Raw genomic sequence first — 17,527 nt, 5'->3', positions numbered from 1 at the left:
GTAATTGTTAAAGAAACTCTTCACTAACAAAGTAAAAAAGATGTTGTTGTTACTTATGGCACTTTACAAGGCCGCTGACAGATCTGTCAGCGATTTAAGCCAAGTGAGTGCCTCTCGTTTTTTCAGCAGCACCAGCTAGGGCCAAGAGTACAACTCAGCTACTTCATACGTCACATTCACACACCTCACAGATAGAACGCAGAAGAACAACCATGCCCAGATCATGGGGAAGACGCACTACCCCTATACCAGAACGCCGGCAAGAAAGATGTAAATGAGCTAAATGAAAGTTTTTATTAATTAGGTGACACATTTTATTTTATTATCGCTTCATTATATTCATACAAGTATAATGATCAATATACAAGTAAATTAGAAATTTGACAAATACATTTTTTGATACAAGAAATTTGAAAAAAAATTTCAAATTTCAGTTGTTATTTATAATACTTTACATAGTAGATACATCATTTAAAAAATGACAATGTAAATAGTAAATGTATGAATAAGTATAATCTATAGCTATAGTTAAATTTTATACAAAATGCACATACACACTATTAATATTAATTAGAATACAACGGATAAAATACTGTTAAATGACAAATGAGAAAAATAGAATACAAAATAAATATAAATTTCAACAATGTAATACTCTTTTTATGCACTAATGAAAAATATTTAAATCTTGTAATAGGAGGAAAAATGCAAAGTTGTTACAAAATTATAGAAAAATTAGTATGGGGTAAAATGTTACATTAAGAAGTTGACAGATACAGTAAAATAAATGCATGTTAATTCATTATTACACGATTTGGTCCAATTTAAAATAGTCTCTGACATAAATAAGTGAAAAGTAGAAAAATATAGTCAATGCCTAGAAAAAAAAGAAAAAAAAAAAAAAAAGTGAATCCACAAATTAGGTGGAAAATTCATAAGATAATGAGATGTGCAATACAAGTTTTCTCTTCAAGTGAGCTATAGATTAGATGCAGCATCATTCTGTCTTTTATTTATGAAAAATTTATGTACAACAATCAAGAAAAGGATTTGAATTACAAAATCATATAATTTCATTGAAAGAAAAGAGAAATATCTGAGAAATTGTTTTGAATATTAACATTACAAAAATTATTTTAGAAAATATTTTTATCTTTAAAATTGCATCCAAAAAAATTCAGAATATTGAATTTTAAAATATTCATTTTCTGAAAACTATTGAAATCTTTCAAATACAATATTTTATAATTGTGAAAATTAATATAAAAAAATTCCTCTGAGATATTCATAAAATTTCAAAGGGGTCAGTTTTTTAAGGTTCAGTTATGTACACATAGTATATACAAGGTAGACTAGACTACTGTAAAACAGCTAAACACGAATCACAAACTATTTACATTTTTTACAATAAACTGACATTTAACATAAGATTAGTAGAACAAATATCTAACTAAAAAAATTTACAACAAAATGTACATCATAAATAAATTACTGTGATAATTGTCAAAGAAATTATATATAATAATCCATATACTAAAATCAGGTACTTCAATAATTAACAAAATTGAATGTTGCATCAGGTACTTTAGACAACAGATAATAAAATCCAATCTTCGATTATATACAGATGTATTTGATTTTAATGATTTAACTCTTCAAGCAGACAATTATTTAATCAAATAATTTTAAGCTCTTGGAAAAAAAATTCATAATGTAAATAAACGTAACTTTTTTATATGTAATTAAAATTAAAATTCCAAGAATATTTTATCAATGGAATTTTAAGAAAAGATACATATAAATGAGAATGTCTGCTTTTGAACAAAACATGAATATTGGTAAAAAATAAATGCAGGTCTTGGAAAGTTAATGAGAATTAATTTTGAACCAGTACTAAAAAAATGTAAGAAATTTTTGAAATGCATAAAGTTGCTTTTAAAAAGTGTTGATCTTTATTTAGATATAAAAGCTGTTTTAAATTATAGGAGCAGATTTTAAACAGTATATAAAATAACAGTTTTACAGTTGCTGTAAAATAAAAATTCTGAACACATAAGTTTTCTTATATTTTAACTCTTAATTTTTATAAGCAATAATTCAAATTGATATTTAAAATGTGAGTAATCTTTAGTTGATGGTGAGAAAGAATACTTTCATATATATATACTGCAAAGAATACTTTTTATAAATTTATGTATTTTAAGTGCAAAAAATGAGGCATAAATGTATTTATAAGCCCTTGAATAGACAAGAGATTACAATGAATTTCATCGATTTGCCTCACTATCATTGCTATCCTTGTATACTTTGAAATGAAAGAATTAGATTGATTTAAAATAAATTTTAAAAGTTGTTTAAATATTATGTAATTTAAGATATGGTTTGAATTGTATTCCTAAAATAGAAGATCAAATACAAGCAAATGTATTTGTTTTTTATACAGCACATAATGACACCTATCTGTTAAATATTTGAATTCATAACAAAATAATTTTCAACATCATGTAGAAATGATACATTTTTTTTAATACTCCTTTCCCTTTCTTGATAAATTTTTAAAGTGCTCATAAATAAATTAAAAAAAATATTAATCTATCAAAAGTAAGTTTATAGATCTTTCGATTTTAATAATTCGGCCCTTTTTATAAATTGAAAACGTGAGGACTACATAAGGAGTATGTTCATTTTTTAATGTTTTCCAAAACTTTCAGGAATTCAAGATTGCAATTCCTCACTGTGAGCTTGAATTTCATTTGTAATTTTGGTTTTAACTTCAGTTTTAGGAACTGTTTTGACGTTTACTCTCATTACTTTGAGAAGTTCTTCTTGTTCTTTTATGGCAGCTTCACAATCAACAAGTAAAGATGTTCCAAAAGTACGCTTTTTTATGTACAGATCTGGGTGCATGAATTCGCGAAATGAAATGGAAAAATATTCTCCACTTCTGCGTTTAAATTTTATACAAATCCAAGGATATAAAGCAGGACAATAACGTGCTATGATTTCAAAGCAAATAGCGGTCATCATATTAATTTTGAATTTCAGAATACATAAAATTTCTATTACAACAAATGGAATATTTGTAAGCAGAAAAACCAAAGTTATTGCAAAAGATAGTTTCAAAAATCGATAATCAGGACGAAATAAATACTTTTTCCGATTATTGTCAACTAAATATTTTACATAACCACATTCATAGAATTCATATTTTGTTACAACCTCATAAATTACTTTTGGATATACAAGAAATGGAATAAGAATAGGAATAATGTAAATAAATAGAATAAACACCAGCCAATAGGTAGTTTCAGGGCAATACAAAGTCTGTAGGGAAGACATGATATGGAAACGACAATATGGATTTGATTCATCAAACAAAGAATAACGGAGAAACCACAGAAGCAAAGTTAACAATAAACTAAAAATGAGAACAAGTGTGATTGAGAAATATATGTAAAGCTTCGAGTATTTGTTATTTGTTGAATCTCTGAAAACAATATGGTAACAATTGAAGGCAAATGCAACCATCATATATGTGGATAAAATGCGAATGAAAACAGATAGATTTTTAGGTATCTCAGGAGAGATATTAAGTATAGAATAAAAATCATTACTAAGAACAAGTTCATAAACCACAGGAGGTGGAAAATTATTTAGTATACCATAAATTAATAAAAGATATAAACAGCACTGAGATTGTTTTCTTGCACGAGTTGATGAACTAATTATTATGTTAAGGAAAAAGCATCCACCTAATAAATAGTAACGGGAAAAAAGAGAAAAGAAAAAATAGACACTAACATCATAAAATTTATCAAAATACTTATTATATTTTTCAATCACATATAAAGGTTCAGATGTTTGATTATTATCAACATGTAAGAAATTTGTACTTATTGTTGAATTCATTGCAGTTTTGAATGTAACACTTTAAATACAAAATATTTCTGTTTCAGAAATAACTGAAATCGGAATACAGATTTAAATGTTAAAAAATATCACAATTTGTTGTAGCAAAGTGTTCCAGTTATCTTAAAACATCCAAACAGCCAGTTCAGTTTTATTCTAAAATCAAAAATCATAAAATTAATGCAAGCAAAAAACATTGATATATTATAATAATTCAGATAATAATAAAATTTTGGAAATTAAAACTTAAAGTAAATAAATGATTAAAATATTTACAGTATATATTAAAAGTACAGTGATATAAAAAAAATCTGGCTTTAAGAATCATTGAAATAATAATACAATATGAAAGATAAAATGATGCAATACTAAATATATTTATGATGCATCAATGCTAATTCACAAACATATGAAAAATGCAACACACAAATTTCAGAAATAGTCTGCCCCAATATTATATTCATAATAAAGTGTTTTTGTAATATGATGATGAAACTGATAATGTGTTCTAGATATTTTCTCTTCAACAGAAATTATATGCAGATCCAAATTTCGATGACAAGAATATATAATAAATTTCATTTATCCAAATCATTGCATTTTTAAAATATCATATGCATAAATGCAAGAGTATACAGAATGACAGGCACTTAAATTTATAATGGATTTGATTTAGAATTTGGTGAAAATCTACAATTTTAACGAGTCATATGTCAAATTTCATCCACCTAGTCTTTTGCATTTTGAAATTATCACATGTTCTGATATATAGACAGACAGATTTGCCACTAATGGGTTTTAATCACTGTTAAATGGAAATCCATAATTTTGGTACAAAAACTACATGCCACCTTTTATCTGTCTTAGTCACTGCATATTCATCTATATCTAAGCTAGCATAAATCCAAAAATTGTTTTTTTGGATTAACAAAAATCTAAAATATGGATATTCAGAAGCATTTCAAATTTGAATTTTTGGATACTTATAATATTTTCTCTTTGAATACAAGAGAATGAAAAATAATAAATACAACTACAATCTTATGCAATAAGTGTAAACTGACACTAATAGGTGGAACATAAAATGTTCTATATTGATTTCATAATCAAATCTGCCTTAATTTTTACACTGATATAAAATCCTAATAATATGCAAGCCATTAGTGAAACTAATCTTGCTAGGAAGCAATGAAAGATTTCACTGAAAATTAAAACTGTTTTTTTTAATTGGATCATATCTGTTATACAGATATTAAAGATGATCACAAAAGTACACTGATATTAAAATTAAAGTATACTAAAGAAATAATCATTCCAATGTGATCTATTACACACAACACTGCATTGATGTATTTACACAGAAGCTTGATTAGAATATCAATATAATTCTCAGTTACATTTAGAATCCATAACACTTGATTACATCTAAGACTTTTAGACTAAGGAAAGCCATAACCTTGTAAATGTTATAAGTCAAATTTCAATCTTTGTTTTATCAATACCAATCATAAGATTCAGGTTTAACAATATGCTTATTTGAAACAACACAAATGAATGATTTTTTATTCCTTATATCAAGAATTGGAAATAATAAGAGTTCAATGAAATTGTCCATGAAATAACTACAAGATTTTTCAAAATAGATAATAAAATTTTTATAAAGAAGGCATTTAAAAGATTTGGATTTTTCATTTCATACATGTTGCGAGAGGGTTTTTTTTCTTATTTTTTATCAAATAGAAAACTTCTAACTGATTTCATCAAGTATACAAAATTCCATTAACTTATTGATAAAACAATATTTACAGCTTTAAAATATTTCACTTTGTTCATCTTTAAACATTTCTCTTTTAAAATCAAGTTATAAAACTGGCAAGAACATTAATGTATATTATGTGACTGCAGAGCTCTAAATTTTGATTCAAAAATATATTTGTTCTAAGATGCCACTAAGGAATTAAGAGCTTTTTATCACAGGATATTAATTTGGTATCATACATAAATGTAAAGTTTTTTTTTCTTTTTCTTTTTTGTTTAAATGTATGAGTTTATTAAATAGAGTGGCATTGTTAGATCTGATTTAAAGCCCCCCCTTTTTTTTTGTAAACTGTTCACATTTATAGTAGGTGTAAACATATTATTACATGTTTCTTTAAAAAAATAATTATAATTTCAACATATGTTACACTATAGCTTTTATTTTTATTTCATAAATAAAGAATTTCTGGAGTTAAAATATATTTTACCATGTTAGTAGTTTGTATCTGTCACTGAACAGTACCCAATTTTCATTGGATGCAGTTCTTGAAATTTGATAATGATGGACTTTTAATTAAAGAGTAGAACTCTATAGAACGTTTTGTTGATGTTATATGTTACAGTGAGAACTTTTGTCAAATAAGTAGCTTTCTTAGGGGCCATACATTTTAGAACAGAGAGAGTGAATCTGAAAAAAAAAAAAAAAAGTATTTTGGGGAGAAAAGAGGATTTTTAACCATTGAAGTAAAAAAACAATACGAGGTCCCCCCAAAAAATAGTTTTGCTTACTGTGGAAGATGACTTCTGTTCTCCTATGGTCAGCATGGAAGAACCCAAGACAACAGCAACAAGAACCAAGACAATCATAAGAAAGTGATAATTGTTTTGGAAGCCAGTTTCAAAGTTACCAATTCCTATTGCACCTTGAAATGAAGCTAAGTTCCAATTTTAGATTTTTAATTTTGACAAATATATATCTGCGACTTTGAGAACTGCTGAAACTTCCTTTTAGGCACCCAAATAGTGGATGTGTGAAGTGAGATGATGCTTTAGGGTCGATACAACGGAATTTATTTCTCAAGGAAAAAGATTTCTTTTATAGCTAAGTTGTAAAGATGCAAGTTGTTTAACTGTAATGTGTGAAATGAGATACTCTTTTGCTTCATTTGGATGAATATATATGTGTAAAATCAATAAGATGTATAGGAGAATCTTGAATTTAAATAATTATAGTGTGTTATTTTATGTAAAGATTATTTTTTCATTAATTAATTATTTTCATTGTTGAGTACCTGAGCTATCACTTGGCAATGAGCTTAGCACAATTAATATTATTTTTCAGTATTTTGCATAATCCAAGCATTAGATATTATTGAAACAAAATTTTTTTATATATATAAAAAAAACACATTTAAAATCAATCCTTATGAAAAATTGTTGTGCTTAGGATTTATTTTATGGGAAATTATAATGTTCTATAAAATGTTGCGAGGTAAGACCTGGTCTACTAACGGGTTATTGCCTACACAACATAGAATAAAAAAAAAAAAAAAATAAATAAATAAAAAAAAATCTAATTTGTTATCTGTTAACCAGCTTACTTTTTATTATTTTTTTTTAAGAAGAAAAACATGAATTCCTTTAAATTTATGAGGTAACTAAAGTGCTTAGTTAAATAAAAACAAAACAAAATACTTCCTTTGATGCAACATTTGGGCTTCAATTATAAATATTAACTGAAGACAAATGAAAATTTTTTTAAGCAATTTATATATTTTCCTTTCTTTTAAAATTTTTTTATGATTTCTTTATTATTATATAATTAAAATAAAGCATCAGAAAAAATATTAAGAATTTACATAATAATAATAATATTAATAAAATCTACAATTATTTTTTTGGATACAATAAATTTGTTGTAATATCTCTTTAACATTTCTTTGTTTTCAAAAATAAAAAAAAATAAAAAAAAAAAAAAACCTACAAAAAACACACACACTTTTTTTTATAATTTAAAGATAACATATATAGTATTTGCACAACACTGCAAATGATGTGTTAATTTTGGATATTGTAGATAAAATGGAACAGCTAAATTGAATTTTTATTGAAGCCCAAAGTTTTTTCTATATTACTCCAAATATAAATAAGATTATTGAAATATTCTTTAATACTTATTGTGTGTTATTTAATAGGATATGAAGAACATTTTAAAAGATTTAGTTTATATGTATTATCTAATTCACCATACTAAATCATACACAGTCAGTGAAATTTAGAATAAAATAAATTAGGATTACAAAAATTTAAAAATAGATTATTATCAGAAATAAAAGGTTTAGATATGTGAGAAATAACTCATAGAGCGCTTTTAGATTTCTAAGCTTATAAAGCATTTTAATCTATCACAAAAATAAAATGCCAGAAAGATTAATTTAATTTCTAAGAATAAGAAATACAACATACTTTCAATTTCGGAGGGTTGTCAGGAATATAGAATATCAGGAATGGAATGGAATGGAATTAGTAAAAATTTCTGATGCTTGTTGATAAACAGGTATGTTAGTCAAAACCTTTAATTATAAGAGTACAGATATTATTAGAATATGAATTTCTTGGAAACAAAGATTAAGAAATCAATATTGAAAGATAGAAAACATATATAATAACTACGAGAAATAATCATAATATTTTATATGGTATCAATATGGAGGAATTCTTTTTTTGTTAGTATTGGTTATAAAAAAAAACTAGCTAAGCCATTGATACTAAGAAAACAGAAAATTTTATATTTGGGATATTTTTTCAGTAACACATATAATAACTAAATGTTTAAATTCAAACTTGAAAGTAAACAATAGTAATTAAAAATGAATCAATCAAAAATAAGGCAGAACTGTAAGATCTTAAAAATGGAAATACAAAATAGGATTAAAATAGAATGGTTTCCATTTGCAAGAGAAATAATCTGATAAACAGGCAACACATGGTTTACAATTAAAAACTGATAAAACTAACAATATCTAAAAAAGCGACATAAAACGCAAATTCGTGATCAGAATGTAAACGTTCATGTTCACTAAATATATTACATTTTTGTTAAAAATTCTGCTCACTTTTTGACTAAAAACGTGACTACTTCAATTGTTGATCAAATATGCCGGGAGATTACTGCACTTGGATATGCTTGCACAGGTTCCAAAAACAGCGTCCTTCCTTTGACGCACATTAAACAAAACATGAAAACAAAACAACTGTTCACTTCATTGCAGTTTCTTTACACTACTTTTTTTTTTTATCCCTTGTATAGTAAAGGGGTTAATATGCGGAGACAATTTATCGAAAAGGTTAATAAATATTTGGTAAATTGTTATAATTGTAATATAAAAATATTAAAAATACTAGTGATAAATACTATGGAGGTGTGATTCAATCTACAATATGAGTTTAAAGATGATATTCTATTTTTTTTTTATAACAGGAATTCAATCTATAAAAGGATCCGCGTCCTTATTCTAATCCATTTAACGTCAAGAACAAGAATCCTTCGAATCTAAGGGTGTATCTATTTTAATGCAAACCCATTTCTGGTGCACTTTCCAAGGAAAATCCTTTCAAACAATCTGAGGTAGCTAACAGGTCTGGTAGCGTAGGTACTGGAAATATAGGGGAATGAAGCGCTGGCACTCAGAACACCTGACTTAAGGGGAGCCATAGAGACAATACATTAACACGTTTATGTTACTTTTTAAAGTCATATGTGATAGGGGGTCAAAAAATAAATGCTCTAGGCCCTGTTTACACTTTTTAAATCCACTGATGACGAGTAGCAGCTCGCCCCGGATGCCGCTTATCATCACTATGTCATTGGTCCTAGAAATATGTAATCTCACATACAACAAAGAAGCTATGAAGCAAAAAAAGAAATAATAAACCCTGTTTGAAGCTAAAAAAGAAAGAGTTTTTGTTTTTGCATGATAATCAATTGAAAAATATTAACCCTTTGCACTTGGATAGATAATTCGATGCTTAATTATTTACTTAATACATGGACCTGTTTATTACACCCTAAAATAAATACATGCAATTGTTTTATGTTGAGTATCCTTGAAAAATGAATCTACATCTTTTTAACATTCTATAGGTATTTTTAACAATTAAAAGTAAAATAAATAAATAAAATATCAAAATGATGCACCGTCTTGAATGGTGACTGAGAGAAGACATTCAAGTGCAAATGATTAAATAATTAGCCTTAAATCTTTAGTCTATGCAAAGGATCTAAAATTTGGAAAAACAAAGGCCTCACCCCCAACTCTTTTTTCCTTAAAAGACAAATGTAGACAACGTCTTTTATTTCCCAACATCTTCTATATACTTTATTTTAATCGTCTGATTACAGAAACAGTGTATTTTGAGTAAGTAAATTAGTGTTTTTTCGAATTTTCATAAAAACCAATGTTTTGCCGATATGCACACCTATAGAATATTTTAAAGACACTTTACGGGATAAGTTATGAACCAATTCATGGTAAAAAAGAGTTAGGTTAGACGATAGAAAAAAAAAGTACTATTTTTTGGGAAAAAAAAAAAGAAGACAAGATTTGTAGTAAGGCATACTGATAAAAAATTTATGGATCATGGCGAGTGGAAATGGTGTATTGCCAAGTGACATGGAAATAGTTTTAACATTAGGGGACTGGATGCTTCTGATCATGATGGCATAGAAAAAAAAAGGCAAGGTTGAGAAATGGGGTTATCTATTACCTATTAGCTAGTATTCAGCTTCCATTGCAGTGGTTATATAATTCTTGTTTCATTTTAACGAATTAGCATTCAAACATTTACATGAATACTTGGACAGACAATGGGGTCAATTCATGTGACGTAAAAGTCACATGTCATGACCTATTCGCGCATGGCATTTAAGTTTCATCCGCACCGCTTTCGTCGTTTAGTCTGCCATTAACGTTCTCCGCCGAGTATGAAGCGGATTTTTTTGTTTACATTTGAAATTATAATGTTTGGGTCATTTTCTTTCCTCTTATTATGTGTTAACAGAAGAAATACTGGTGTGCTGATGGATGCATGCTTTGATGCGAAATACAAGAGTGACTGTCATGATAAAATGTTTTCTTATTTTCCTTTAAACAATCCTGACTTGGGTTGATAGCTTTGGTATAGATTTTTTCAAGCCTTCGAAGTCGGTGATATGCTCCGATCATTTTGAAGAATTCATTCAGTGTGTGTCCATTTATTAAATATAGCTGTTCCAGTAATTTGGTAGAAAAACTATTCGAAGAAAAAGAAATTGGTAAGCGATTTGCCATCAAAAACAATCAAACAAAAACATGAGTGCATTTCTAATTTGCTTTATTCACATTTGATGAAATTTCTGACAATTTTGAATATGCTTAGAAGGTTTTAAAATGTTTACATGAATATTACATTGCATTTTTCTACAAAATTTTATCTAAATTTAATTAATGTAAGTAAACAAATTCCTGTTGCAAAAATAACAACTGCTATAATGCTAAACTTAGGTGGAAGTGAATAAATTTCTTAAAGATTTATTTAGTAAGTGAATCCTTTACTAACTACTAAAAATCCAATTTTCTTATTGACTGTTATAATATATATATATATAATTGATGTATTTTATTAAAAGTGCTCTTAATTTGATAAATTGAATGCTATATATAAGAAATATATATATATATATAAGTTAAGTATATAAATGCAAGAGAATTGATTACTAAGCAAAATTATATGAATTCTGATTTCAGTGGAATGTACTCTGCTTCTTCCCAGACTATTATTTTTTCTGAAATAATCGACAGAATCAGCAATTTGCAAAATGAGCTACAAGAACTTCAGGATTCTGTAAGAAAGAAAGAGATTCATTCCAGAAAATATTGGACTCTTTTTTTTTTCTATTTCTTTAACATATCAATCTTGAATTATAAAATTCTGTAAAAGCATAAAAGTGTTTCTTTCAACTACTCTTTATATCCTATTTTAATTCCCTCTCTCTATATATATATATTTATCATGACCTTATTCTTGTTTATTAAATTTACTGTATTATATGTTTTTGTTTTATTTTATGATATTCATACAATGTAATTTTTATCAATGTAACTTTAGCATTAAAAAAATTCATAAATGTTCTGCTTTAAAAGTATATTGTTCAACATTATGTTTTTATTGGTGATAAAAAAAATGTTGTTTAGTATCTAGGATGTTTCTGTTGAATAAAACTGATTTCATTATTTACATTGACATTCTTGTAATACTGTGTTTATATTATTTCTAAGTGTCTAGAAAAATAGATGTTGATAAATAGTAAATAGTTTTTTTGAATTAGTGAGTGCATTAAAACATCCATTTGATCCTATTTTTCCAAATAATTATCATATATATTTGATCTATATTTTTTTTGTAATGCGTAAATAAAAATTATGAAAATTTGATTCAGTTTGTTTTCATTTAATGATTTCTACAAATTAAAATGAAATAACTGATTCATTAAGTTGCATAGATTTAAAAAAAGGTATCTATGCCTTTTATATTTTATAATTTGAAATTGTAAACATAATTTATTCAATATATACTAATTTGAGTTTCATGTTCTTTCCTCTGAGCAAACATAAAACATCAAAGTCTCAATATTAATAAAAATAATTACATAAGAAAAAAATGTAATAATTTTATTAGTAAGCTTTAAAATATTAACTTATCTAAGAGTAATAATTATTTTTTAAAAGAACTATATTCATAAGATTCACCATTCAATATTATTTAAATAATATGTAAAAACGAACATATGTAATTTTTCAAAAACACTGCCATAGTCGTTTGTCAAAATGTATCCTTTGGATAAAAAAGGAAGGGATATGGAAAGGAAAGAATAAAGTGGCACCAAACGAATTAAAAAGCGATGGTAATTAATTATGCAAAAACAATAATTCCATTGAAAATACTAATTAAAATTTTAATATAAAAAATAAAATTATATAACTACGAAAATTTAGATTAAATAATTCAAAATAATATCTTCTTTTTAAAAAATCAGAAGTTTTTCATAATTGATCGGCTAGCGTAATATTTATAAAACGATGGTTTCATCAACGTTATCGACAGACATCACGACATGCGCAGAACGATTGAAAATTGAACAGAAGCGGTTTGTTTGGTACATGACACGTGACCGTGAATTGACCCCATTGATGACGCCGGCTTCCTTATTTCGGAAGTTTGGCAAACAACTGTTTAAGTGTGAAAAAAAATATCTATTATAATTTTCGGAATCATTAACTGAATGAAATCAATACAAATAAAACTGATCGTAGTAAAAATCAAAAGTGCTTTCCAAATATTGTCAGAGCAATTTGCATAGTAAATGTGCACTAGATATGACTGTAAAAGATCCTATATTTTTATCGATGGTTGAACCATGCAAATTGTGTCTGAAGGTCTCTCGTTTTCACAGCAAGCCTACATACGAACTCAAGGCTATGATAACTTACATTCTAATGATGTGCATTTCGGCTGGTTCCATAGTGAAAGACATCAGATTATGAGTTAAGGTTCTAAAATGTTTTGAAAATTGTTCTAGCGACGAGGCTTTAGCCAGATATCATTGCAGGAATCACAGAAATCCTTTATCATGTGATTGAATAAAATGCATTCTTCTATCAACCAGAAAATTTTTTATTGATTCCTATAATAGGTAAGAAACCACACATATGAGGGCTATCGGAAGGTACTAACCTTAAGTCTGAATTATATAAGGAAGGAACTTTTCAGTTATGTCCCTGCCACTTGGCAGTTTTCAGACAATTTTAAATGTAAACAATATCTACTAATGAAAAAATACTTGATAGGTTTGAGCATTTATTTCATTCTTAACACATAACTTGCCACGATTGTATTAGTAAAATACAACGGAATATAATGACGCAAACCATACTGAGAGGGTGAAATTCGCAAGTTCGTTCATGCTGAACGAAAAAAGATATAATAATAATAGAAAAAAGATTCATTTGATTAATTATTACAAAAGCTATTGGAAGTGGCAATCGCTGACGTCATTTCACAACCTACAATGATATAAAAACGATTTCAGGATGCGTTGAGAAATTCCCAATTCGATTTCCGCCACAGTGATGACAACCAAAGATTTTCTGTTATTTCCATAGGTGTCTCAAAAACAAGTCAGCTCCATAGGAGAAAGTTACACGGATTAAGATCCGGCCAACGTGGTAGCTAATCAATGAATGTCATGCGCCCAGACATTTTCTTACGAATGTGACATTGAGGTGATTATGCACCTTGTAGGAAAAATGTACAACAAGGGCACCATCTTGTATGAACTCTACGCCTTGCTGCACTATAGCGGGCTCATTTTGCAAGATTTTCGGAAGGACATGTTGTAGAAAAACAAGGTACAGTGCTCTATTCAGATGTTTAAGCAACAAAACTATCCCTAAAATAATAATCGAGGTTGCCCACATGTCGACTCTAAGTGCCTGTTAAGATTTCTATGATATACTGGCATGGGGATTATCCATCCCTCATATTTGTGCATTAGGTGTGCCTCCTGAACACAGTCTGCATACGTTTCTTTTGTGTGATTTTCACCCTTTTAACGTGATTTGCGTTATTACATTCAGATGCAATGTTTGTTCATCCTGAAGTCTATTAACAACCCTGAGTTTGTCGGTCCAGTTACAGAACACATCATGTATAATCCAATTCGTTTCTTTAGTGATATGTATTTAACCTTAGATTGGGAGATTCACAAATAATGGCTTTGGTAATGGCAATGGATTGCGCCAATCCTTCAGAAATCAACAAAATGCAAAATATAGCATAAAAAAGCTCGTAGAAAGTTGAGATTTTGAACTTGAAAAGAAGATTTGATCGCATTTGATGAAAAAATCTACTACTCATAAATGATAAACAATTTCTGTGTCCATTATCAATACGTTCTTACGCAATCAAATTTATTTATATTATTTTTTTTACTACATATCGGACTGTAAATAAATTTGATTCAGAAACATCTTTTCAAAATCATCCCTTCACATCAACAACAAAGTTTAACCAGCACGAAACAGCATCTAATTGCATGGAAAAAGGAACCCCCGTTTTTCAGTAATTTTTATTAATTCTTGTTTTAAGCACCCCAAAATCATTAGCAGTGTAAAAAGTACATTTAATAAAAAGCATGCAGTAATGTAGTAGGGAAAACAAATTTTTCTTACCTCTTCTTGTTATGTTTAATCGATTAAATATAAATTTTTAGGTAATTTAATTTTGAAAATTTCTTTTCTGAGCTGCCTGCCGATTCTAAAAATCCTATAAATATACGCAACATGATAGTTAAATTTGGTGCAAAATTCTCTTGCTAAAACTGGCCAAATTGCCGTTTTGCCCAATGACAAGTTAGTTCTCTTATCCAGTTGAAAATATGGGGCACTGAATGTGTGAGTGACAGAAGGGAAGAGAAGGACCTGCTCTAGCAAGTTACCCGTCTCTTTTTTAAATGGAAACTAAAAAGTACAAATTTGTGATCACAGCGTGCGGATAAACTTTAATTGTTCTTTGAGATCCAGTCAAGACAAAAAAAAGATGATATTCCTCTTTGTATAAAGGTTGGTTAGATAAGATATGACTGAAAAATGTAATTAGTAAAGAATTTCATTTTTTGCCGTTGTATTTTACTATCACAAAACTGATAGTAAAATGCAATAATTCAAATGCAAGTTCTAATTCAAATAAATTCAAATCTTATAGACCAGATAAACCAGCGAATTTGTTCTGTTTTTTTAAGCGATATGATAAACCATTGGGTGCATGTTCCCCCTTTGAGATTTTCGTATATTTAGACAATCTTGTAAGCATTCTTTTTTATTTTCTTTGTATCCACCATAGCATATCGCCGGAACATATAGTGGAGATGGCTAGTACAAGGAAAGATTCTACAAATTCTCCAAGGTCAAGGCAGTTCGCAAGAGTAAATGCTATCCCTCCCATGACTTCTGTGTGCAGTGACGTAGTATGGCACATTTTATAACAATAAAGATGATGGAGTATGTATCAATTTCCATCAATTGGCAAAAGAAGATGTAGATGATTCATTGATGAAGATCTACAAGGAAAGTATTCCAATTTTTATTTCGAGTCTCAGAGTTTTTTTTAAATTATTACATTCAAATATATGCGAATATATAGATCGACACACGATGTCCCTCCCCATTTGATACATTTAGTATAAAATTTAATACTCATCTATAATTTTGATGATTAATCTGTATACCAAATATAATTCACTTAAGTCTTTGCGTTTTTGAGTTATCGTGTACAATGACAGGCAGGTAGAAATGCTTCTCTGCGAAGGATTTAATTCAATTTTTGAAAGATATCTACAAAATTGCTGGTTATATCAAAGTACCTGAGAAACCCAGCTTCACTCCGAAGTTTTTTTTTTATATACTGTCATGTTTTTTGAAGAAAATATTTCGATACGAATTACATACTGATTACTTATGAATATTTTTTAATCTTATCTCATCTCACATCAATCAGCGCCATCTCACAAGATATTGAGTACCAATAGGTTACCATTCAATGGCAACAATGTAAGTACCACAAAAATTTACTAGATGGCGCAATATGACATTGTCAGCATGAGAGCAGATAGAAAAAGACTAAAAGTTAGATGTAAAAATGTTTTTTTTTTTTTTTTTTTTTTTTTTTGTGTGTGTGTGTGTGTGTGTGTGTAAAATTGCGTTTTTTCAGGAAATACACATATACAAATGCATTAAAAAGCAATATCTCATCTAAACATAAAATTTGATCTAAACCGTTTCTGAAATATGTTTTTTTAAGCAGAATCGTGGCCGAAGACAGAGAAGACACTTTGAATTTTTAACTTCGTTTTATTCCATCCCGGGTGACATTATTTATGTACAATAAGCGTTGACGGACTAGCGTCTGTTCACCAGGGCTACAAGAGCAGAAGAGTGTATAAGTGGGAGAGAACATTTTCCCCAGTATTTAAATACAATGAGATTCTGATAGGGATTTCTTTACACATGTAGATTTAGACAAGGGAAATTTAGGTAACTTTTAGAAGAATTTGTTTTTTTTTATCTCTTCACTCGAGCGTGGGAACCGCTGACTTAAGCAATTTCACAGAGCCTTTATTGCATTAATTAAATAAAGAAGACGGAATTGGATCAGGAAATAAGAGAGTGCTTTAGAATGAAGTTAATATGGGCTAAATTAAGATAAAACTTTGCGAATTAATTAGAATTGAAATTAGATTTTAAAATATTATTACATATACATATTGTTAAGCTAAGCGAATTCTTTTTAAAAGATACCTAGATTTCCCTGTCCTAAATCGACATGTGTAAAGAAATCCCTGTCAGAATCTCATAGTATATAAACACTGGGAAAAATATTTTCTGCCCTTTTTAGCTTTTCGCTCTTGTGCCGCGCTGTAAACGTATGTATTTTGTGTGCACTTCTTGTACATAAATTATGCCTCCCACAATGGAATAAAAGCGATGTTTAAAAATTAATAGTTTCTTCTCTCTCTTCGACCTCTGTTTAAAAAATTATTTATATATATACACACACACACAAGAATTGCTCGTTTAAGGTTATAAGATTGTGTAAAGTTTTATCACCTTCGTTGGAAGTGTTTTTAGTTTTCGAAGTGCGCGAGTTTAAAAATTTGCAATGGATGTTAAAATCAGCATTTTTTTTTTAAATTTCCGATCTAGTTGTCTAGTTAAAGGGAACAAATGTTTAAAGATTAGAAATCTTAGTTTCTATCAAAACTTAA

General features: G+C 28.0%; 1 protein-coding gene across 2 annotated transcripts; it reads right to left on the bottom strand.

Annotated features, from left to right (window-relative positions):
- Positions 1-1,921: 1,921 nt before the first annotated feature.
- LOC129966694 (uncharacterized) lies at positions 1,922-8,913 on the bottom strand. Of its 2 annotated transcripts, XM_056081217.1 has the most exons (3): positions 8,784-8,913; positions 8,134-8,240; positions 1,922-4,065 (listed from the first exon to the last, which is right to left on the bottom strand). In XM_056081217.1, the coding sequence occupies exon 3, from the start codon at positions 3,907-3,909 to the stop codon at positions 2,716-2,718; it is 1,194 nt and encodes a 397-aa protein (XP_055937192.1). In that variant the 5' UTR covers positions 3,910-4,065; positions 8,134-8,240; positions 8,784-8,913; the 3' UTR covers positions 1,922-2,715. The 2 variants fall into 2 exon arrangements, with proteins under 2 accessions (XP_055937192.1, XP_055937200.1); XM_056081225.1 differs by lacking the exon at positions 8,134-8,240.
- Between the last annotated feature and the right edge of the window lie 8,614 nt (positions 8,914-17,527).

The sequence above is a fragment of the Argiope bruennichi genome, chromosome 1 (genome assembly GCF_947563725.1).
Source record: "Argiope bruennichi chromosome 1, qqArgBrue1.1, whole genome shotgun sequence".
Lineage (NCBI taxonomy): Eukaryota > Metazoa > Arthropoda > Arachnida > Araneae > Araneidae > Argiope > Argiope bruennichi.
This window is presented reverse-complemented; position numbering and strand designations above follow the sequence as displayed.